This window comes from Trichosurus vulpecula, chromosome 4 (assembly GCF_011100635.1).
Source record: "Trichosurus vulpecula isolate mTriVul1 chromosome 4, mTriVul1.pri, whole genome shotgun sequence".
Taxonomy (NCBI): Eukaryota; Metazoa; Chordata; class Mammalia; order Diprotodontia; family Phalangeridae; genus Trichosurus; species Trichosurus vulpecula.
The window spans coordinates 285362189-285381704 of NC_050576.1; the positions used below are offsets into that span (position 1 = coordinate 285362189).

At 38.6% G+C, this 19516-nt stretch overlaps 1 protein-coding gene across 6 annotated transcripts in view; it reads left to right on the forward strand.

The window, feature by feature from the left end:
• Window positions 1-19516, forward strand: part of FN1 (fibronectin 1) — an 84319-nt gene that overhangs the window by 40726 nt on the left and 24077 nt on the right. For all 6 annotated transcript variants that reach the window (XM_036757395.1, XM_036757396.1, XM_036757397.1 and 3 more), the window contains exons 20-27: window positions 370-636; window positions 5142-5236; window positions 7592-7760; window positions 8118-8204; window positions 10493-10684; window positions 13704-13886; window positions 16847-16936; window positions 19208-19477. In XM_036757395.1, coding sequence (XP_036613290.1) covers window positions 370-636; window positions 5142-5236; window positions 7592-7760; window positions 8118-8204; window positions 10493-10684; window positions 13704-13886; window positions 16847-16936; window positions 19208-19477 — 1353 coding nt within the window. The remainder of the gene's footprint in view (window positions 1-369; window positions 637-5141; window positions 5237-7591; window positions 7761-8117; window positions 8205-10492; window positions 10685-13703; window positions 13887-16846; window positions 16937-19207; window positions 19478-19516) is intronic.

Here is a 19516-nt window from a genome sequence, read left to right on the forward strand (position 1 = left end):
ATTTTATAAACATCTCATTTTATCTTCACAACCATACTGAGAAGTAGGTTCTATTACCCCCATTTCAAAGATGAAGAAACTAAGGCTGAGGAAAGTTAAATGACTTGTCCAGGGTCACTCAGCTGATAAGTGCCTGAGGCTAGATTTGAACTCAAGCCTTTCTTCCTGACCCCAAGCCCAGGGCTCTACCTTCTGAGCCACTTATCTGTCTAGATAAACAAAGAGTTGGTGTTTTCATTTCTGTTTTGGTTTGCTCACAAAATTTCAACCCTGTCAGGACAGATAAACTAGGTATATGTATCTATCTTTAATTAATTGATCACATAAAAAATTCCCTATTCCTTATTATTCCTTTGCCTTCTTTCTTAGAACTGGATGCTCCTACTAACTTAAGGTTTGTTAATGAGACTGACACCACTGTCTTGGTTATCTGGACTCCGCCTCGTGCCAGGATAACGGGATATCGACTGACTGTGAGCCCTACGAGAGGAAACCAACCTAAGCAGTATAATGTGGGGCCATCTGTCACCCAGCATCCATTGAGAAATCTGCAGCCAGGATCTGAGTACACTGTTTCCTTGGTAGCCGTCAAAGGCAATCAACAGAGTCCTAAGCAAACTGGAATCTTCACTACCTGTAAGCCAAACCTCTCTGTACAAGTGATATTGAAATGATCAAATTCCAATACGTAGATCTCCCATATGCAAAGTCATTTTTTCAAAAGAAAGGATTGTCAGTAATACATTTTTCATTGGGACATAATTCATAGCATAGATGGTTACTTGACTGGCTGAAAATTGAATTCAGTTCAAATAGATGACCGCTGGTGGGATATGTCATAGGGAAAACTTCTTTCATGTATACCTTGAGCTAGATGGTTGCTGAGATCCCTCCCACCTCTCAGATTCTATGATCCCTTTGTTACCAAACAGTGCCCAAAGACTAGTTAGATCAGAATATGGAGGAATAAAGAAAAAAATCAGAATTCATGCTTTTCCATTAATATTTTAGAGATATTAGATGTTAGCCAATGGATATAAGACAGGGGCTAACAGCTACATTGAAGAATAATAAAGAAAACTTACATTTTCAAAACCTTTAGAGTTTACAAAGCACTTTCGTGGTAATAGTGTTGTAAGTAGCGCAAGGAATATCATTATCTTTATTTGAAAGATGTGAAAATATAGGCATAGAGAGATTAAAAGACTGGTACAGGCTGGTACTCAAAGCCTCCAGTACCATGGATAGAAAGCAAACATCAGAGGAGCCAAACCAAGAAACAATTCATTCTTTTATTTAGGGTGGCATTATCAGGAGCAGATTAATGTACTTCTACAGAGCACAGCAGATTTTTTTTAAAGGCTCTTAAATTCCATAGCAATAAAGACATGACAATAAATAGTGAGCATATGCATATCTGCTCTTCTCTTGAAATTGTTTTATGGAAAATGGTCTTAAATCTACTACTCTAAATGCAACAACATTATAATAAAGGGCCTTATTCACAAAGTTATTTCTATTAAGTGCCTTTCCATTGACATTACAAAGGGGAGCGTGAGCCTTTATTTCCAGATGAACACTATGTGTTTCATTGAGATGAGTATCTTGAAATATGGCACCCACTTTTTTCCAGGGCAAATTGAAAACCACTGATCTGCATGAATGATGTATATTGTCTTCCAGATGCTTTCAGCAGATCATGCTTATTGAAGAGAATGAAATGGATGGGTGACAAGCAGCCTTCATTAAGCATGTGCTGTTTTTAGTCAATAACATTCATTTTTGACATAATGAAAATAGACTTCCTAGGATAGGGGCCTTTGAGTTTCTCAGCTGCAGCTCATGTTGTCCTGATTTCTATTGATCGCATTTGGAATTGGAGATAGGTTTGTACATGAGTGTAAACTGTACAAGTCCTGACTGGAATTTTCTTGAAATCATTTCAAGTGTGAACTCGTTCCCCCACATGCACACATCCACCTCCGACAATTTCTGACGTGATTCAAAATTTATTCCACATTTAAATTTGATGAATTAGGCTTGGTCGGGGAGCTCACCTCCACCCCTAATTATTGTACCTTCACCCAATGTAAATGACATTTCCGTTCAATCATGTTAAATGATGCCTTATTATAAGAGAAAATCAATAATTCAGTGTCCCTAGCCATGCTTTTATGTAATTTATCACCAAAAGATCAATTTCTCTCTTGTGATAACCTATAGGAACTATATCATTAAGAGAGTAGAGATTCCTCTACAGAAGGAACAGTTATCACTGATTCCTAAAGAGATTTTTTAGAAGTTGATTTTTAAAATGCTCAGAAAGCTATCATGGTTCTTTCTTTTTTTAGGTGATTAATAAAAGTTTATTGATTGATCGTGAATCCATAGGGTCAGAACAGTGCTTAGTGCATTACATACAGTGCAGCCTCCAGTGTTTCTACTTGCAGATAAGATAGAGGGAAAGGGAATTGCCTGTATATATGACAGCCTTTATGCTGAATTAATTAATTGAGAACATTCCTATTTTGAATTGCTTGTGGGCTAAAGAAGAGCTATGGATAATGATACATGATCTCATGTAAGATATGTTATTGAAACTGATACTAGGGAAGATTCGATATCTTGATAACCTATTCAAGGCAATGGCTCATCAATAGATATTTTCAATATTATTTTAAAAGAGAAAATTATATAATATAGGAGAATTGTATTGGGCTCTCTACTGATAAAGCTAAGTGGTTCAGTGGATAATGTGCCAGACCTGGAGTCAGGAGGATTATCATGGTTATTTCTGAGAGCTCTATTACACAATAGAAATTTTTGTGGCCTTCTTTGTTAGATACAGACCCTATTAAAGGAAAACTACTTTCAATTATGTCAAAGCAGACTTGTAAACAAAAAAAAAAATATCCTTTTAGCCATCCTGATCTATAAGACTTGTGGTTGAATATTCACCTTAATTTGTAGATTTTAGACCTCTCACAAATGTGGAGTAGTAGTGACTTGTTCAGAAATTGAAGGCATAACCAAAACCAAAGAAGAAGTTTGGGGCATGTTTGAGAGGTACTGAATGACCCAGTGTAGCTGGAGGAGAGGGGGCCCCTCAGAAAGGTAGAGTGGTCCCAGATTGTTAAGGGCCTTGAGAACGAAGAATTTTGAACTGTACTCAAAAGGCAATAGTAAGCCATTGAAGGGTTTTGAACAAAGGAATGGCAAAGCTGGAGCAGTTATGTGACTTCCTCAGGACCACATAGCCTAGAATCAGAGGGCAGCATTTGAATCCACATCTTTCTGATTCCAAATTTGTACATATGTCCTTTCGGCAGTAATTAACATTAATTAGGCATTAGCAAAACTGCTAGAATCTGTAATGTGTAGTCCAAGTCAAAGCTTTTGTTGGACATTATGGTATAAGTTTGTAGTTTGGGATTTTTTCCCCCGAATTATCTTTTTAACAGAAGATGCTCATCAAACCACAGTTTTAAAGTGTGTAAGTAGGTAAAGTTCTATAAAGACACCCAATGTTAGAGCCTTGTTCACATAAAGAGTAAGTCACAACACAAAGTTATTACTCTTGACTTCAGATATTCTTTTGCAAATATCGCTCTTCCAAATGTTAGACGGTACTAGTATCCAAAAAGAATTCACCACTGCTGGCTGAGTTTCTGTGTCACACTGAGTGGTCCTTATCTGTAGGCTGACCACTTACTGAGATGTGATTTCAGAGGCAGCATTGATTCTGCCATTAAGAGGTAGGCCTTTTCCCAGTTAGCTGGTGGCTTTAATCCCTTTTAAAATACAAATGCTTATAAGAAGGCCAGTACTTAAAGCCTTTAACCGTCATTTTTGCTTGAGTGGGAATGGATTTACCACATTTTCATGAGAGCAGATTTTTATATGGGAAACAGAAGGAGCCTAAGAAAAAACACACCTGATCCAATGTTAAGGGATTTCCCCAAATGAGATGGCGAGAAGGCTACCAAGTACTGAAGACATGCTTTGTCTGCTTAACAATTTTCCTCCAGGCCTGCCCAGTTAGCACATTGGACATCCTTCAAATTGGCTACCACACCCACTGAGAACCTACCTCACTGACTCCAGGAGTAGTTCTTTCCAGGTTAGAGATGAGCTGCCTTTCCTCTGCCTGAGAGGGAAAGGATGAGTCATTGGCAAGCCTGCTTTCTTCATTACAAACCTCCTTCTACCTTTCCATCCATCTTTTCACAAGTTCTAAATGTGGAGCGATATTTTTGAGGCTATTGGAAATGTCTGCCTCAAGCCATACTTATACAAGGCCCTTTTCTGTTCTTCTTATTGTAAACATCAGGTCTCCGCAAGGGGAAATAAGCATGTGGTCAAGATTCTAGGAGACTCAAAATAACAAACTTTTGCTCTGTTCCCTGATTTTAGGGTCATCAAATAGATGCTATTTTTAAACAAGAGCTCTATGGTGTCTCCAAGGGAGAAGTGATGATAATAATAGGGATGTAAATACTTGCATACCCTGAGTAGAAAATGTTCTATAAAATTACAAAATGTGTGACTGGTCATCATTATCATCTCCATCATCATGACTGACATTTACATAGCAGGGGAAAGGGAATAAACATTTAGATGATGCTTCCTATGTTCCAGGCACCATAAGTGTTTGTATTCATCTCATTTGATCTCACTTTACATATGTTACCAAGTAAGTTTGGTAATACAGGGTCACAGATTCTTTTGTGGCCCTTCCCCAACCCAAAACGACAACAGCAAAAAGGTGGCTAAAAAAAAAACCCAGCCCACATGGAGTAGTATATCACCAAGCTGCTTTTTAAAAACCTTAATCTAGAAAGTAGCATGCTCCTTATTGTTTGGTTGTTCATTGAAAGTCTGAATTGTAAAATGATAGTCACCATTTGTTGTGGCAAACTTCACTTAGGAAAGGTTTTTTAATTAAGAGAAGTATATAGAAGAAGATATACTGTTGGCAGAACCATCGCCTTGGCCATTAAGAAATCAAGACAAATGGAATTTTAAAGTGAGGTTGTAAAAGGTTTAAAATATTTATGTAGTTTGCATCGTGTGCTTAGGGGATTTCAAAATACAGCGTGGCTAGACTTGAACGTGGCTCATTCATTGATTTCACTCCGCAGTGCAACCTGCCAGTTCCATTCCTCATTACAACACAGAGGTGACCGAAACAACAATTATCATCACCTGGACCCCGGCTCCAAGAATCGGTTTCAAGGCAAGTTAAGCTGGATTCTAACCTGAAAGAGCTCTGAGGCACTCTGATATTTCATTTCTATCCCTATAAGAAAATGAAGCCTATAGAAAAGTACATCTTTAATGATTTAACACGAATATCATCCATAAGTTCAAGAAAAATCTACTTCACAGACTCCTTTGGCAATAACACTTTTATCCATTCTAACAGATTTTTGTCCAGTAGGTGACTCTCTCATTTTTTTTTCTTTTTTACTTTCTTTTTTTTGCAGGGCAATTGGGGTTAAGTGACTTGCCCAAGGTCACACAGCTAGTAAGTGTGTCAAGTGTCTGAGGCCAGATTTGAACTCAGGTCCTCCTGACTTCAGGGCTGGCGCTCTACTCACTGCGCCACCTAGCTGCCCTGGTGACTCTCTCATTAATGATACATAAGAACTGAGATCCTCTGTGTAAATGGCTGATTCTACATTTTGGCTTTTTTTTTAAAAAAATGAAATGGAGAGAGGAGAGTTAAATATCAATGAATGCTATCATCATCTTCATTACCATCATTAACATCACCATTAAATTCTTTTTTGGAATACAAAAATGTAGTAGGGATGGTGAAAATAGTTGTTTTTTGTAAGTTGCCTATAAATCAGGGTTGAATATGTCTATGCAGTATTTTGGGGCTTGAAGGATGTTTTGTTTGTTAAATCATCATACGTCTGAGACAGTGTGTGGATAGTTGTGCAAATGCTGTGCCTAGTTAGGTGTCAAGACAAAGCTTTGCAGTAGGTTGCTAGTATGCCTTCTGAGTCCCTTCTCTAGATGCCATTTTGGCTTTAAGAAACCTTTTATGTGAAAAGCCTGTACCTACAATTTACACTAAAAAAGATAGTTTGTGCTAAAAATCGATGTTTAAAAGGACTTTGTATTATTCCACAAAATTTCAAACCAATGTTATATTCTTCACTTATAAATAGATCTTTCTGTAATGGAAGGAATGATCACAGCTTCAATGTGGTTGGGGCCAGGTATGATGCTGTACTCATGTAATCCTTGCTACCGGGAGGGATGAAGCTTGTAGATCTCGAGCTCTGAAGTACTGAGCTGCAGAGGGCTAAGCCAGTTGGGTTTCCACACTAAGTCTGGCACCAATATAGTAATCCCCCAGGAGCAGGAGGCCTGGCTCAAGTTAGAAAAGCTTCTGTGCCAATCAGTAATGGGATTGGCCCATGATAAGCCTCTGTGCTTTTGGCCTGGGCAAGATAGGGAGAACCCCTCCCCCAGTCTCTGTACTCCATGCCCCTAAAAAATCCTTGGGCTTTGCTTTTTTTTTTCTCTACAAGGTACAACGCCTGTTGTTGTCTCTAAACTGCAGCCAAAAAAATCTTCTGTTCATGAATAGGTCTCATTAAAACAGAGAGAGCTAAAGGAGTTTCTGGCACATTAAATAATAATGAAAATTAAATATTTTGCCTTTACATAGTATACCACCATTCACAAAGCCTTTTTAACACACATTTTTTCATTCGCTCCTCAGCCCTCTCTTGTAAATTAGATATTATTATTCCCCTTTTTCCAGATTAAGAAACAATATTCAGAAAGGGGAAATGGAAAGGAAGGGAACAAGCCTTTATTAAGTGACTACTACATGCCAGACACTGTGCTAAGCCCTCTATAAATATTGTCTCATGTGATGCTCAAGGCCACACGGCTAGTAAGTGATAGAGCCAGCACGAGTGGACTCCCAACATGGCACTCTTTCCAAAAGAAATAGGCACAGAGTTTTTCCCTGAGACTCTTCTACATCAGTGTCCATAGCACTTGGGCATGTATCTCTCCCAATAGGACAGGGTTATAATAACAATAACTGACATTTTTATAAAACATAAATGTTTTCAAAGTGATTTACACACATTATCTCATTGTCGAACCCCACAATAACCTATGATGTGGAGTGTATTCTTATCATACCCATTATACATATGAGAAGACTGAGGCTTAGAGGAAGCCGGTGATTTTCCCATGCTTATGCTGTGTCTAAGTATTGGAGGTGACATTCAAATTAAGTCTTTTCCTGAATCTATTCGGTGCTTTTTCAATCATACCCTGTTGCCTCTCTAGTCTCGTTTTAGTCTCTCTACTCACTATCTTTCCAACAGACGAACATACTAAACTTCTAGCCATAATGAATAAAACAAGATACTTCTGTCCTTTGCCTAGTTATCTGTACCTCTCTGGGATTTCCCAGTGGAATCATATTACATGAAGTTATATGACTTTAGATCTTTAATCAGTAACTCAGCACTAGAGGAATTTACTTGATTCTGGTCAACCAAAAACCATATGAGCTAACCACTCTATGCTTTTCCACTTGCCTGTCTCCTTTCAGTTGGGTGTGCGACCAAGTCAAGGTGGAGAAGCTCCCCGTGAGGTGACTTCGGAGTCCGGAAGCATTGTTGTGTCTGGCCTGACTCCAGGGGTGGAATATGTATATACCGTTTCAGTCCTACGAGATGGTCAAGAGAGAGACACTCCAATTGTAAAGAAAGTGGTTACACGTAAGGAGATTTTATTTTTCAGTACTATCTTTTCTAAAAGGTAACATATACCCCTTTTCATCTAGTTTAGCAGCATAAACAATTCTCTCCATGTTACTATCTCATTTTATAGATGGGACACATTTGTTTTATCCCCAGTGATGAGCAGTAAGATAAAGTTATGCTACATGTCTTATGGCTTCAAGAAATGGTTGTTCCATGCCTAAACAGAATTTTAGTCAACAATACTAAGAGAACTGCTGCTATTCATAAGAAATATACCTGGCAGAATATTAGGTTTTCTATAACTTTCCCCAGTGTGCAAGCTCTAGAATTATTTGTTAATTCACAACAATGTAATTTTCTTGTTTTGTATAGCATTGTCTCCACCAACCAATCTCCACTTGGATGCAAACCCTGACACTGGAATCCTAACTGTCTCCTGGGAAAGAAGCACCACCCCAGGTAAAAAAGATACTCGAAAAAGCAGTATAAGTAAAAGAAATAGTCTCCTTAGACAAGAGCTTATTCATTGTTTTCATTTCATAGAAAGGTGGGGCCAGAATTATAAACATTCAGTTCTTTATAAAAAGGGAACGGGGGAGGGGGCTAAGATACATAATACCGCATCAGATAAGCAACGTTGTGTTGGAATATTTAAGAGTATATTTTCTACAGCAGTGGTGTCAAGGTCAAATTAAAAGGGGCGGGGGGCACTAAACTACACATACTGACTTAGAAAACCACATATTAATATTATCTACATTCTATTGCATTTTTATTTATTTTGTTAACCATCGTCCATATGCATTTAAATCTGATTTGGGCTGCACTCAGGAACAGGGCATGTGTTTGACAATTCTGATCTAAATCCATGATTATGTTTTAGTAGGGGGCTATTAGCAGAAATAGGGGTCACTCGTGGAATTCAGTCTGAGGATATTGGAAAAGAGTGACAGAAGGAGATACAGAGAATCATGATCAGAACTATAGTGGTTCATTTCTTCTTTCCTTAATCCAAAGTGCTCATGAGGGCTCAGAAGAGTCAAGAGGGTCATGCTTTCAGCTTGATGGTAGCCACGATAGGGAAATAAATGTCTTTGGGTTCCACAGCTGAATAGGTTCCGCTTTTCCTTAATTATGAGGGGTTTGCACAGCTCCTTGATACAATTCCATCTGAAAGGCAGGAACTATTCTCTGGCACTCTCTAATACCTGATGAAATGGCTCTGGGCAGCCTCCTTTTTCCATTTGGTCTTAAGGCTAAGTATTATTGAAAGAGTAATGGAAACGTAGTTTGACATATGACAATAAGAGCAAATTTGCAAGTAATCATCCAAAACTGAAATGATTTATATGTGCTTTTTATTCATCACTGAAAATTTGGTTAAGTAGAAACACAAGTATGATTTTTTTCAAAAGGCTTAAATGAGTTTTATGCACAAGACTCCTAATATGAGTATACACACACACATACACACACAGCACACACATAAACCATTGAGAATTAACTAGCCCATCCCTTGTCACCATTTTGAGAAGTTTCCCGTGAATTGACTTGTACAATGGGGCCTTGTCCTCCTTAATGGGGCAATGCAAAGGCTATATTTTGTTTTTCTTTAAAAACATATGAAATGAGAAAAATTCAATGATAATTATTCATGTTAATTATTTTTGTTCTTCTTTATATTTCTAGAAATTTTACTTTCTACCTAAGCAACCCTAGGACAAAAGAACAATTAAGAAGTTAATTCTAGTTCTAAAATATATGAAAATTATGATCAGTCTTAATGATAATGATAAAATGTATTTTGAAAAAAAATTATCAAATTATGGTTATTTTTTTTTCAAATCCCACCCACCAAACTCAAAGGAAAAAACACATTGTTTCTTAATGTTTCGCTGTTGGGCAAAACAAAGACTAAAGGAAGAAAAGATATTTTCATGGGAATTATTGGCATACTTTATGGTGATGTTCCCTGCTTCACTGATATGATTGTAAGAATGATGATACTGGTTCATATTGTACTTTAAAGTTTTCAAAGTACTTACATGGATCAATCTCGCTTGATTCTCACAACTCTCTGAGGCAGCTGTGATTATGACTCTCCTTTTGCAAGTGAACAAAGTGATAATACTTATAGGGTATGAAGATCAAAAAGTTAGAACTGGGGCAGCTAGGTGGCACAGTGAGTAGAGCACTGGCCCTGGAGTCGGGAGGACCTGAGTTCAAATCCAGCCTCAGACACTCGACACACTTACTAGCTGTGTGACCTTGGGCAAGTCACTTAACCCCAATTGCCCTGCCTTCCCCCCTGCAAAAATAAATAAATAAAAAGTTAGAACTGAGAGTCCTCAGAAGCCGTCTTGTCCAAATCCCTCATTTTACAGATGGGGAAACTGAACCACAAAGAGCCTGAATGATTTGCCTTACATAATACAGGTAGTAAGAGTCAGAAGCAGGATGTGAATCCATTTATGATTTCATCCATGTGAGAGGACTTCCTTCATTGAAAGAGACCATGATCATTCCATGGTTTAGTATATGGTTTCATGAGTTGTTGTGGCCAACAAAATTCATTTCCTGGGGGGCTGGTCTTATGCTGCTGAACTTTTGCTGGCCAGTTGTGAGACAACAGCCTTTCCGCATGCCTTTCCCATCTGGTAGGACCCTCCAGAATCTAGACTTGGCTTGTATAGCCTCTGAGAGTATAGTACTCTAATTGTTCATTGTTCCGTTTTGGTTGTATTTAGACATCTCTGGGTACAGAATAACCACAACACCTACAAATGGCCGAGAGGGCTATTCTCTGGAAGAAGTGGTCCATGGAGATCAGAGTTCCTGCACTTTTGAAAACCTGAGTCCTGGCCTGGAGTACAATGTCAGTGTGTATACTGTCAAAGGTGACAAGGAAAGTGTCCCCATCTCCGATACCATCATCCCAGGTAATGGCAAAACAAGTTGTAGTTGTGGCTATTGATTGTGGATGAGCAGGTTCAACAGCAGTGGGGATTCAGCCCTTAATCCCCAAGGGGTTCTGTATATCTGGTATGTTTGGGCTTTAACTTTTTGTCTCTTCACCAAGCCAAGAAATCACACCAGCTGTTTGGACAAACGCTTGCTGATAACGCAGCTTTAAATGTCTGTGCTTTCCTGGGACGCTATTTGCTCCTACAGATACCTGATGCAGTGACATAATTATAGCAAATATTGGCATTAACCCTGCACTGTTTTCTAAAGTGGAAATTTTACTAAAATGTTGTTTTTTGTGCATATTCAATATTCACTAAAAGTAATATGGTAAATGCATCCTATCACAGCTTCATTTAACAGATAACTCCTCTCACATGTTTTATAAAAATATTATAATTGTTCCCAAAACTAAGCCCTAACTTCAGCTCAGTTATTAAACAAATTAGTATCTTGAAACTTCTTAGCCTATTTTTTTTTACTTAAAAACATCATGCTGGTTAAAAAGAACACCTTCAGGGTGTAATATGAAAACCAACATGATTTTCTTGGTCAATGAAGGGAACAGAAAAATTCAAGCCATACTGTTTAGTTTTCCTTGGCTTTGATCCATCCAAAATGAAGTTGTTACAGAGTACGGTGCACTGGACAGATAGATATGCATGGAATGTTGCCTTTCGTAGTTTTTAGAGTATTGCTTCCCAATTATAATTAATTTTGATGAATATATTAAACATAGAGGCAGCATGTGATATTGGCTAGAGTGCTGGGTTTGAGGTCTTGAAGACTTCAGTTCGCTTCTCACTTCTAATGCGGTCTAGATGTGTGACAAGTCATTTAACCTCTACATAGCTCAGACAGCTCTCTAGTACTTATTTATTGAGTTAAAGATGGATTGAAAGCAATACTGATAAAGGGAATTCTCACACTGAGAATTCTCCTACTGTGACAAAAGCACAGATTCTGAGCATAATCATATAACAAAATGGTGGTGAAGGTTTATAACCCAGACCTATCTGTTCTATGCTTAAATTCATATTTGGATGGCAAGTGTCATGTGTAAAATACAGCATTATGGGGTATGGTGTTGCTTAGAGTTTTCTATAGAAAACCTATCATCCAACAACCTCCTTAAAAAAAACAAACAAGTCTTTTCCAAGCAAGCTTCATGTTACTATTCCTAAAGAGTTTGGATTTGGGTTCCATTTTTTCTTTTTTTAGAAACTGATACATGTTGAAGATGTGATATTGGGGTTCTGGGAATAATTTTGGCTTCCTAAAGAGTTTTATCGTTTTACGAGCCTATGTGGTTCAAATTGTACAGATGGGTGGGGAACATTTTAAAAATCTATAGAAATTCAAAACAGCAGTTTGTAATATATTTTGTGCTAGAAAGAAGCCAAAAAACTGCCGATCTGGAAATCATTTTCAGATAACTTTGACAAGAGAAGTTTGCATATTACCATCATTGCTTTAGCATTCCATCAATTTTACTACTTGTCACCTGATGAACACTGCTTTATTTTTCCTCTTTTTTGCCTCTATTTTCCTTTTGCCCTTTTTGCTCTATAACCCAATAGAGGTACCCCAACTCACTGACCTAAGCTTTGTTGATATAACCGATTCAAGCATCGGCCTGAGGTGGACTCCGCTAAACGCCTCCACCATTATTGGGTACCGCATCACAGTAGTTGCGGCAGGAGAAGGTATCCCTATTTTTGAAGATTTTGTGGACTCCTCAGTAGGATACTACACAGTTACAGGGCTGGAGCCTGGCATTGACTATGACATCAGCGTTATCACTCTCATTAATGGCGGAGAGAGTGCCCCTACCACTCTGACACAACAAACGGGTGAATTTTGAAAACTTCTGTGTTTAAGACATGGATGGTGTTGCATGTTGGTACCAGCTGCTTTGGTCAAAGGTGTGGCAGTTTCAAAGGAGAACCAAATCATTTGCCAAAATTGAAAAGAAGGGTGAATATGCATTTGGTAAGGTGGATTAGAAAGAGAGGGGAGAAAATCAATGCTGAAAACTAAATATATTAAATAAATTAAATAAATAAGTTAAAAAAAAAGAAAGAGAGGGGAGGCAAAGGATAGTATCAGATGTGGTATATTTAAAATGAATGTGAAGTTACCCCTAAAATTAAATTCCATTTGAAACCATGTAGAACAAGAAAATACATCTGATACCTTGTGTGTCTGAATGACATAATTAGTAATATTTGCATATTGCCGTACTGCTCGTTACAAACGTGAGTCCTGGGCTCCCAGATGAGCATTACTAATAAGGCTAAACCTGCTTCCAGATGACTTTTCTAAATTGGCCTGTCCTCCTCTCTGCTCCCCAACAAGGTTCTGTGATCTCTCCTTTCACATTGGCTGAGTCAAAGAACACATTTAGTGCCTCTTTTGAAAGAAAACCACTCTTTAATTAAAGGCTAGTGACAAGCATGCAACACTGTAAAGGTTCTCTGCTATGCATGGTTAAAAAAAACATGCTGAGAACCTCTTTGCATGAGTAGAACCCACTGACTCAGAAAATATAGCCGTACCAGTAGCTGTAGATGGACCAGTCATGGGCACATACAGGATACTCTTCTCTTTCTTTCTATGTGCATGCATTTGTACTTGGAAGTCCTGCTCTGTCTCTCTTTGCTGTGTGGCAACTTAAGCCTCTCTTAGCCTTGGGTTCAATAGTGTCTCCAATGGCACTGATAATGTACTTGAAATTTGTTATTGTGTTTGCAAAATAGGTAAAAGTCATGTTCTAAATATCAAAGATGGCAGAAAGGTTAAAGGAGCCTAACAGTATTCTGTGTGTGATTATAACAGTAGTGGAAAATTACGTAGATTAAAAAAGTGTTTGCATGAATCTGATTGTCATTTTTCCTTTTTTGCATGAAATAGTGGGTTTTTATCTTCTTTGTAGTTTCATTTCAATTGGGTTCCATTCTCCAATTTAACTCATTCTTCCTTATCTGAACTTAGCCGTCCCTCCTCCCACTGACCTGCGATTCACCAATGTTGGCCCAGACACCATGCGTGTGACCTGGGCTCCACCACCATCTATTGAACTGACCAACCTATTGGTACGATATTCACCTGTGAAAAACGAGGAAGATGTCGCAGAGTTGACCATTTCCCCTTCAGATAACATGGTGGTTCTAACAAGTAAGTGATTCCATTGAGCCATGCAAGAAAACCTGGTCCAGAGCATATTGAATATGTTACTAGCATCCCAATATAATTGTAATTAAAAGCAAGAAATTTGTTGGAATACTTACAAATTCAACTCTTAAATCCAAGCAGATAATTATGTGAATCTTTATATGTGTATATAACTTTCTTGTTATGGCTTTGATTACATTGGCATAGCTTCTTTGTTGATGGAAAACTTTGGTGGTGAGGACCTAAGATATAAACCAAAGAAATACATGCAATTCAGGCTAATGTTGGAATGAATTACGTAAGATTTGAGCCAAATGTTTTGGGAAGAAAATATCTAAACTATTGTCACCACATTCATTTTATTAAAATAAAAATGTGCCATTGAGCCATATGTTTAACACTTGAATGAACTTTTTAGAAGGACAAAATGAGTGATTACTTGATGAAGTAAGACGTTTCTTTGCTTATTTTAAAGAAAGAATAGACATTTAAATTCAGACTGCAATGAGCATCTGTTAGCTAGATATTTCAGAAGAGTAAGAACTCAGAGAAAGTAGCACTTTGCACAACTAACTTCTAGAGGCAGTATGTTTTTTCTGGCCTAAACCCTCATAAAATAAAAACAAATATAACATGCTATGAAATGAGAAGTTATGAGAACTAATTAACTAACTCTTAAAGGTTTTTAGTAAAGGTTAAAGAGCTATAAAATATATACCTACGTACACAAATATACACATTCATATGTATACATTTCAGTTATAATTACACATACACACATATACGTATATTCATAACATCTATTTTGTTGTTGTTCAGTCATTGCACTCACGTCCAGCTCTTTGTGAGACCCCATTTGGGGTTTTGTTGGCAAAGATACTAGAGTGCTTTGACATTTCCTTCTCCAGCTCATTTTACAGATGAGGAACTGAGGCAAACTGGGTTAATTATACATGTGTGTATGCATGTATCTAATTATAACTGAAACTACCACATGAACTGAAGAAAGTTTAGCTTCTAGGCAAGTGACATAGATAATAGTCTGTCTTCTATATTCCCAGCACATTTAGAGATGGTCAATTTCTCTTCCTCTCTCCATCTCGGTCCTTTCCTATTAATTCCTTTTGATAGTGGCTGAGTTGAAGAACCAGTTAGTATTTCCTGAGGGGCGTTGTTTTGGGGAAGAAAGGACCATTGAAGAGCACTCTAGCCTTATTTGCCTTCATATGGTTGAGAAGCATCACTCTGTAATTAAATCACAGGCTAGGGATGCAATACTATACGAGCTGTATACCATGCATGGTAAGCAACATGCTGGGGAAACATGCTTAGTATTTTTGTAAAAACAACCTCAGTTTTTCCATGTCTAAGAGAGAAAGTGTGTTTGCATGTATATGTGGTTTTTCCTCTCCCACTGGTACGTAGTTGTGGTACTTTTTAGCACACTCTGAAAGTACTTTGTAACCCAGCACATCAACACCAAATGACCTCTTCGAAATTGATACTTCAGAATAAACACCTGGAATAAGTGAAAGGTACATATAGGAGTCCCATCACAGATCTTAAAAGTAGGTGAAACCTCAAGATAGCTTACCTTCTTTAGGCATATATGATATTATTAACCCACATTTTGCTGATGAGGCCCAGTGACATTTGATGTGGCTAAAGGGATGGAGCTACTCCCAGAATCATCAAACTTAGAGAAGGAAGGGACTTCAGGAATCATGGAGATCAACCCAGCCTTGGAGATGGGAACTGGAAAAAGCCATGTATAAGGCATTTTCAGACCTAACTAGCTTCCTTGGAAGTTCAGCTCAATCATTACTTCCTACATGAAGACTTTCCTGATCCCCTTAGGTACCAGGGCCCCCCATTAAAATTATCTATTTATTTTCTGTATATTCTACATGTATATGAACATGTTGTCTTCTCCAGTAGAATGCAAGGTCCTTAAGGGTAGGAACTGTTTTATTTTTGTCTTTGATAAGTTGTGTCTAATACAGTGACTGTCTCATAGTAGGCCCTAAATAAATACTTCATTGATTAAATTTTTTAAAGTTGAAGTCAATTTAATTAATTTAGCCAAAGTGCTGACTCGAGTAATTAACAAGAGTCAGGAATTCCTGCCTCCTCATACAGCATCTATCATAATATGCAGGACCCTTATTCCAGGAACACACTAGCCCAAAATGTTGTAAAAGGTCATAATGGAGTAGAGATCTAGATGAGGATCAGACAGCCTATTCCTCAGTCCCCACTTAGATATATTCAAAACAAAAACCAGAAAAGGTGTTGTGGTGAATATAAAACTGGCCTCAAAGACAGTAGGATCTGGATTCAGGTCCCACCTCTGTCACATACTGGCTAAGTGACCCTGGGCAAATCATTGAACCTCCCAATGCCTTATGCACCTCTCTAAGACTATAAGTTGGAGAGGTGCCAACCTGCATTGGTGAAGAGAGTGCCTTCATTTAGGGGTTGCCTATGCCAATGAAAACACAGGTACAGTCTCTATTCCTATTTTCAATATAATACAGCATCTCTCCTTTACCACCCAACCCCTCTCCCCATGAAGTGACTAAAAAAAAGGGAAACCCAAGCTAATCACAGCAGCCTGTTGAGTCTGGGATTAGTCTTAACTCCCTTCAGAGTCAGGTTTCTTCTTGAAAAGATCTTCTTGTGGCTTAGTCACTGAGTGATAAGGATGTTGTGCCCTTGCTGGAACAGATTTACCTTCCCACGGCGCATGGCTACATACAAAATGGTGCCGGGGAGCTAAGCTTCCGCTCTCCCAAATACTTCCAAAGCCAATGTCCTGTATAAAAACACCTGATCTGCTCTGTATAAGATGGGAGAATGGGTCAAGGATTTGTCCTCTCATTCACTGAAGCGGTCCGAGGAATACTCACGATGGTCATGTTTTCAAACTCAAAGCTGAAAATGGTCTTTTTCTTCCTCTCCAGATCTCCTTCCTGGTACTGATTACTTGGTCAGCGTTTCCAGCGTTTATGAACAACATGAGAGCATCCCTCTTAAAGGAAGGCAGAAAACAGGTGGGTCGTATTGGCCAGGTTGGAGCTCATTCAGTTTGCCAGGTTGCTGGCACCTGCCAATTGCAAGCAGCAAGATCGATTGATTTGTTACTGTTACTATTTTGTTATTGTTGTGGTTATCTCTGTTACTACTATGGATAGAAGAGACTTCTTGCTGAATAATTCTTAAATCTCTTTGGTCCAACAGAGTAAGTCCAGAATAGTTCTGTCTCCGGAGAGGGCTGCCAATGATAAGCAATTACAGGAAACTAATTATTTATCTTTTCTCTTAAGGTCTCCAAGAGTGAAGCTTTTACAATCCTTCTTACTGACCAAATCGGCATTTATAATTCTCTTTATCAGAAGGTTCTTTCTAATGATTAACCTAATTCTCTCTCATTGTTATCCATCTTTTCCCTCTCATTCTTTAATAAATATAAGGTCTTTATTTCCCTTCGTCTGCCTGAAGATCCAGCACCTTTCTCTTCACCAAATTAAACTTTCCTTTAAGTGTGTGCAGGTGGAATTTATTTCAATTTGTCATGGCCAAGTTCGATGACTATATTCCCTTCTCCTAAATATTAGCTCTTCTTTCATCACTTTTAACTACAAAATACAGTACGTGGTTTAGTTTAGGTAAAATGTTTCAGGTGAGTTACAATCACAAACTATTAGTGCGAGAAAGGTTCTTTTGAGATCTTGTCCCCCAGTCCTTGATTTCATAGATTAGAAAGCTGAAATCCAGAGAATTTTGGAGACTTGGACTTGTAACAGGTGGCAGACTTTGCAACAGTCTGAGTTTTGAACTAAAAAAATCATAGGATTTTTAAAACTACAAGGGATCTTACAGTTGTCCCTCAGGAAATAGATTTTGAGAGGCAAAGAAACTATCTAGAGACAAGACAAAAACTCAAGTCTCCAAGTCCAGTGTTCTTTCTACTCTACGATGTTTCTTCTACTAATTTTTTGCATAGAAATAGGAGTGTAGACATCAGAGTAAAGATCTTAGTTAACACTTCTCTTCTTCCTAAATTAGTGTTTCCTAGTAGAACTTCATTATCTGCTTTTTGAAGTGAATTTCCAGCATATCAGGCATACCCACATTCAACTGTGAATCGATAAATACGTCCCAGAGATATGCAGAAATGATTTTGGAGCTATCTACAGTTCCATTGGTAGGATTAATTTATAGTTGCCTATATATGAGTTAAGGCCTTGAAGTTTATTATATATTATATGTTATCTTTCTCCTTAGACTCTTCCCCATCCTCCTACCTTCCCTATTACTATAGAAGCCAACATCATGCTCCCAGTCCCCCAGGCTTTGCAACCTGGATGTTTTCCTGAATTCTTCACTATCTCTCTCACGCCCCCCACCCAATATCCAAGAGATAGCTTGTTCATTTCACCTTTACGACATCCCTTAAATAGCCCCTACACACATACACACACACACACACACACACACACACACACACACACACTTCTCTCCTTTGATACTACCACCACTCCAGTGCAGCCTTCATCACTTCACAGCTGGACTGTTGCAATAGCTGCTGGTGGGGTCTGCCTTTATCCAGCCTCTCCCCACTCTAGTCCATTTTCCATTCAGCCATTAAAGTGATTTTTCTAAAACACAAGTCCAGTCGTGTCACTCTCCTACTCAATAGCTTCCTATTGCCTCCAGGAGCAAATACAAAATACTCTGGTTGGCATTCAAGGCCTTCACAATCTGACCCCCTCCTACCTTTCCTGTCTTCTTATTCCTTACTCCTCAAACATACTCTTCAATCCAGTGACACTGGCCTCCTGGCTGTTCATGAACAAGACACTCCATCTTTCAGCTCTGGGCATTTTCTCTGGCTCTCCCCCATGCCTAAAGTGCTGTCCCTCCACCGCTCTGACTACTGACCTCCCTGGCTTCCTTTAAGTCCCAGCTAGAATTCCACCTTCTACAGGAAGCCTTCCCTAACTGCTCTTAATTCTAGTGCCTTTCCTGTGTTGTTTGCTGTTTATCCTGTATTTAGCTCAATTTGTATATATTTGTTTCCAAGTTGTCTTCCCATTAGATTATAAGCTCCTCGAGGGCAGGGGCAGTCTTTCGTATCTCTAGCACTTAGCCCAGGCCCTGGCACTTAGTAGATGCTTAGTAAATATGGATTAATTGAGTGATATATCATTTTCATTCAGTAGATCACATCTGGAATATCATTAATGAGGTTAGTTAGTCGCTTTTCCCTTTTCATTCCTTTTCCCTTCTTGAGTTTTATCTTTGTCTCGGTGGAAAAACAGGTCTTGATTCCCCAACTGGCATTGACTTTTCTGATATCACTGCCAACTCCTTCACTGTCCATTGGATGTCTCCACGAGCCCCCAACACTGGCTACAAGATTCGCCACCATCCTGAACATGGTAGTGGAAGACCTCGTGAGGACCGGGTACCCCCATCAAGGAACTCCATCACACTTACTAACCTGAATCCAGGCACAGAATATATCATCAGCATCGTATCTGTCAATGGTAGAGAGGAAAGCGCCCCCTTGGTTGGCCAACAGGCAACAGGTAAGTTACTCCCAAACTGTAGGTGAACTCAGAAGGTTG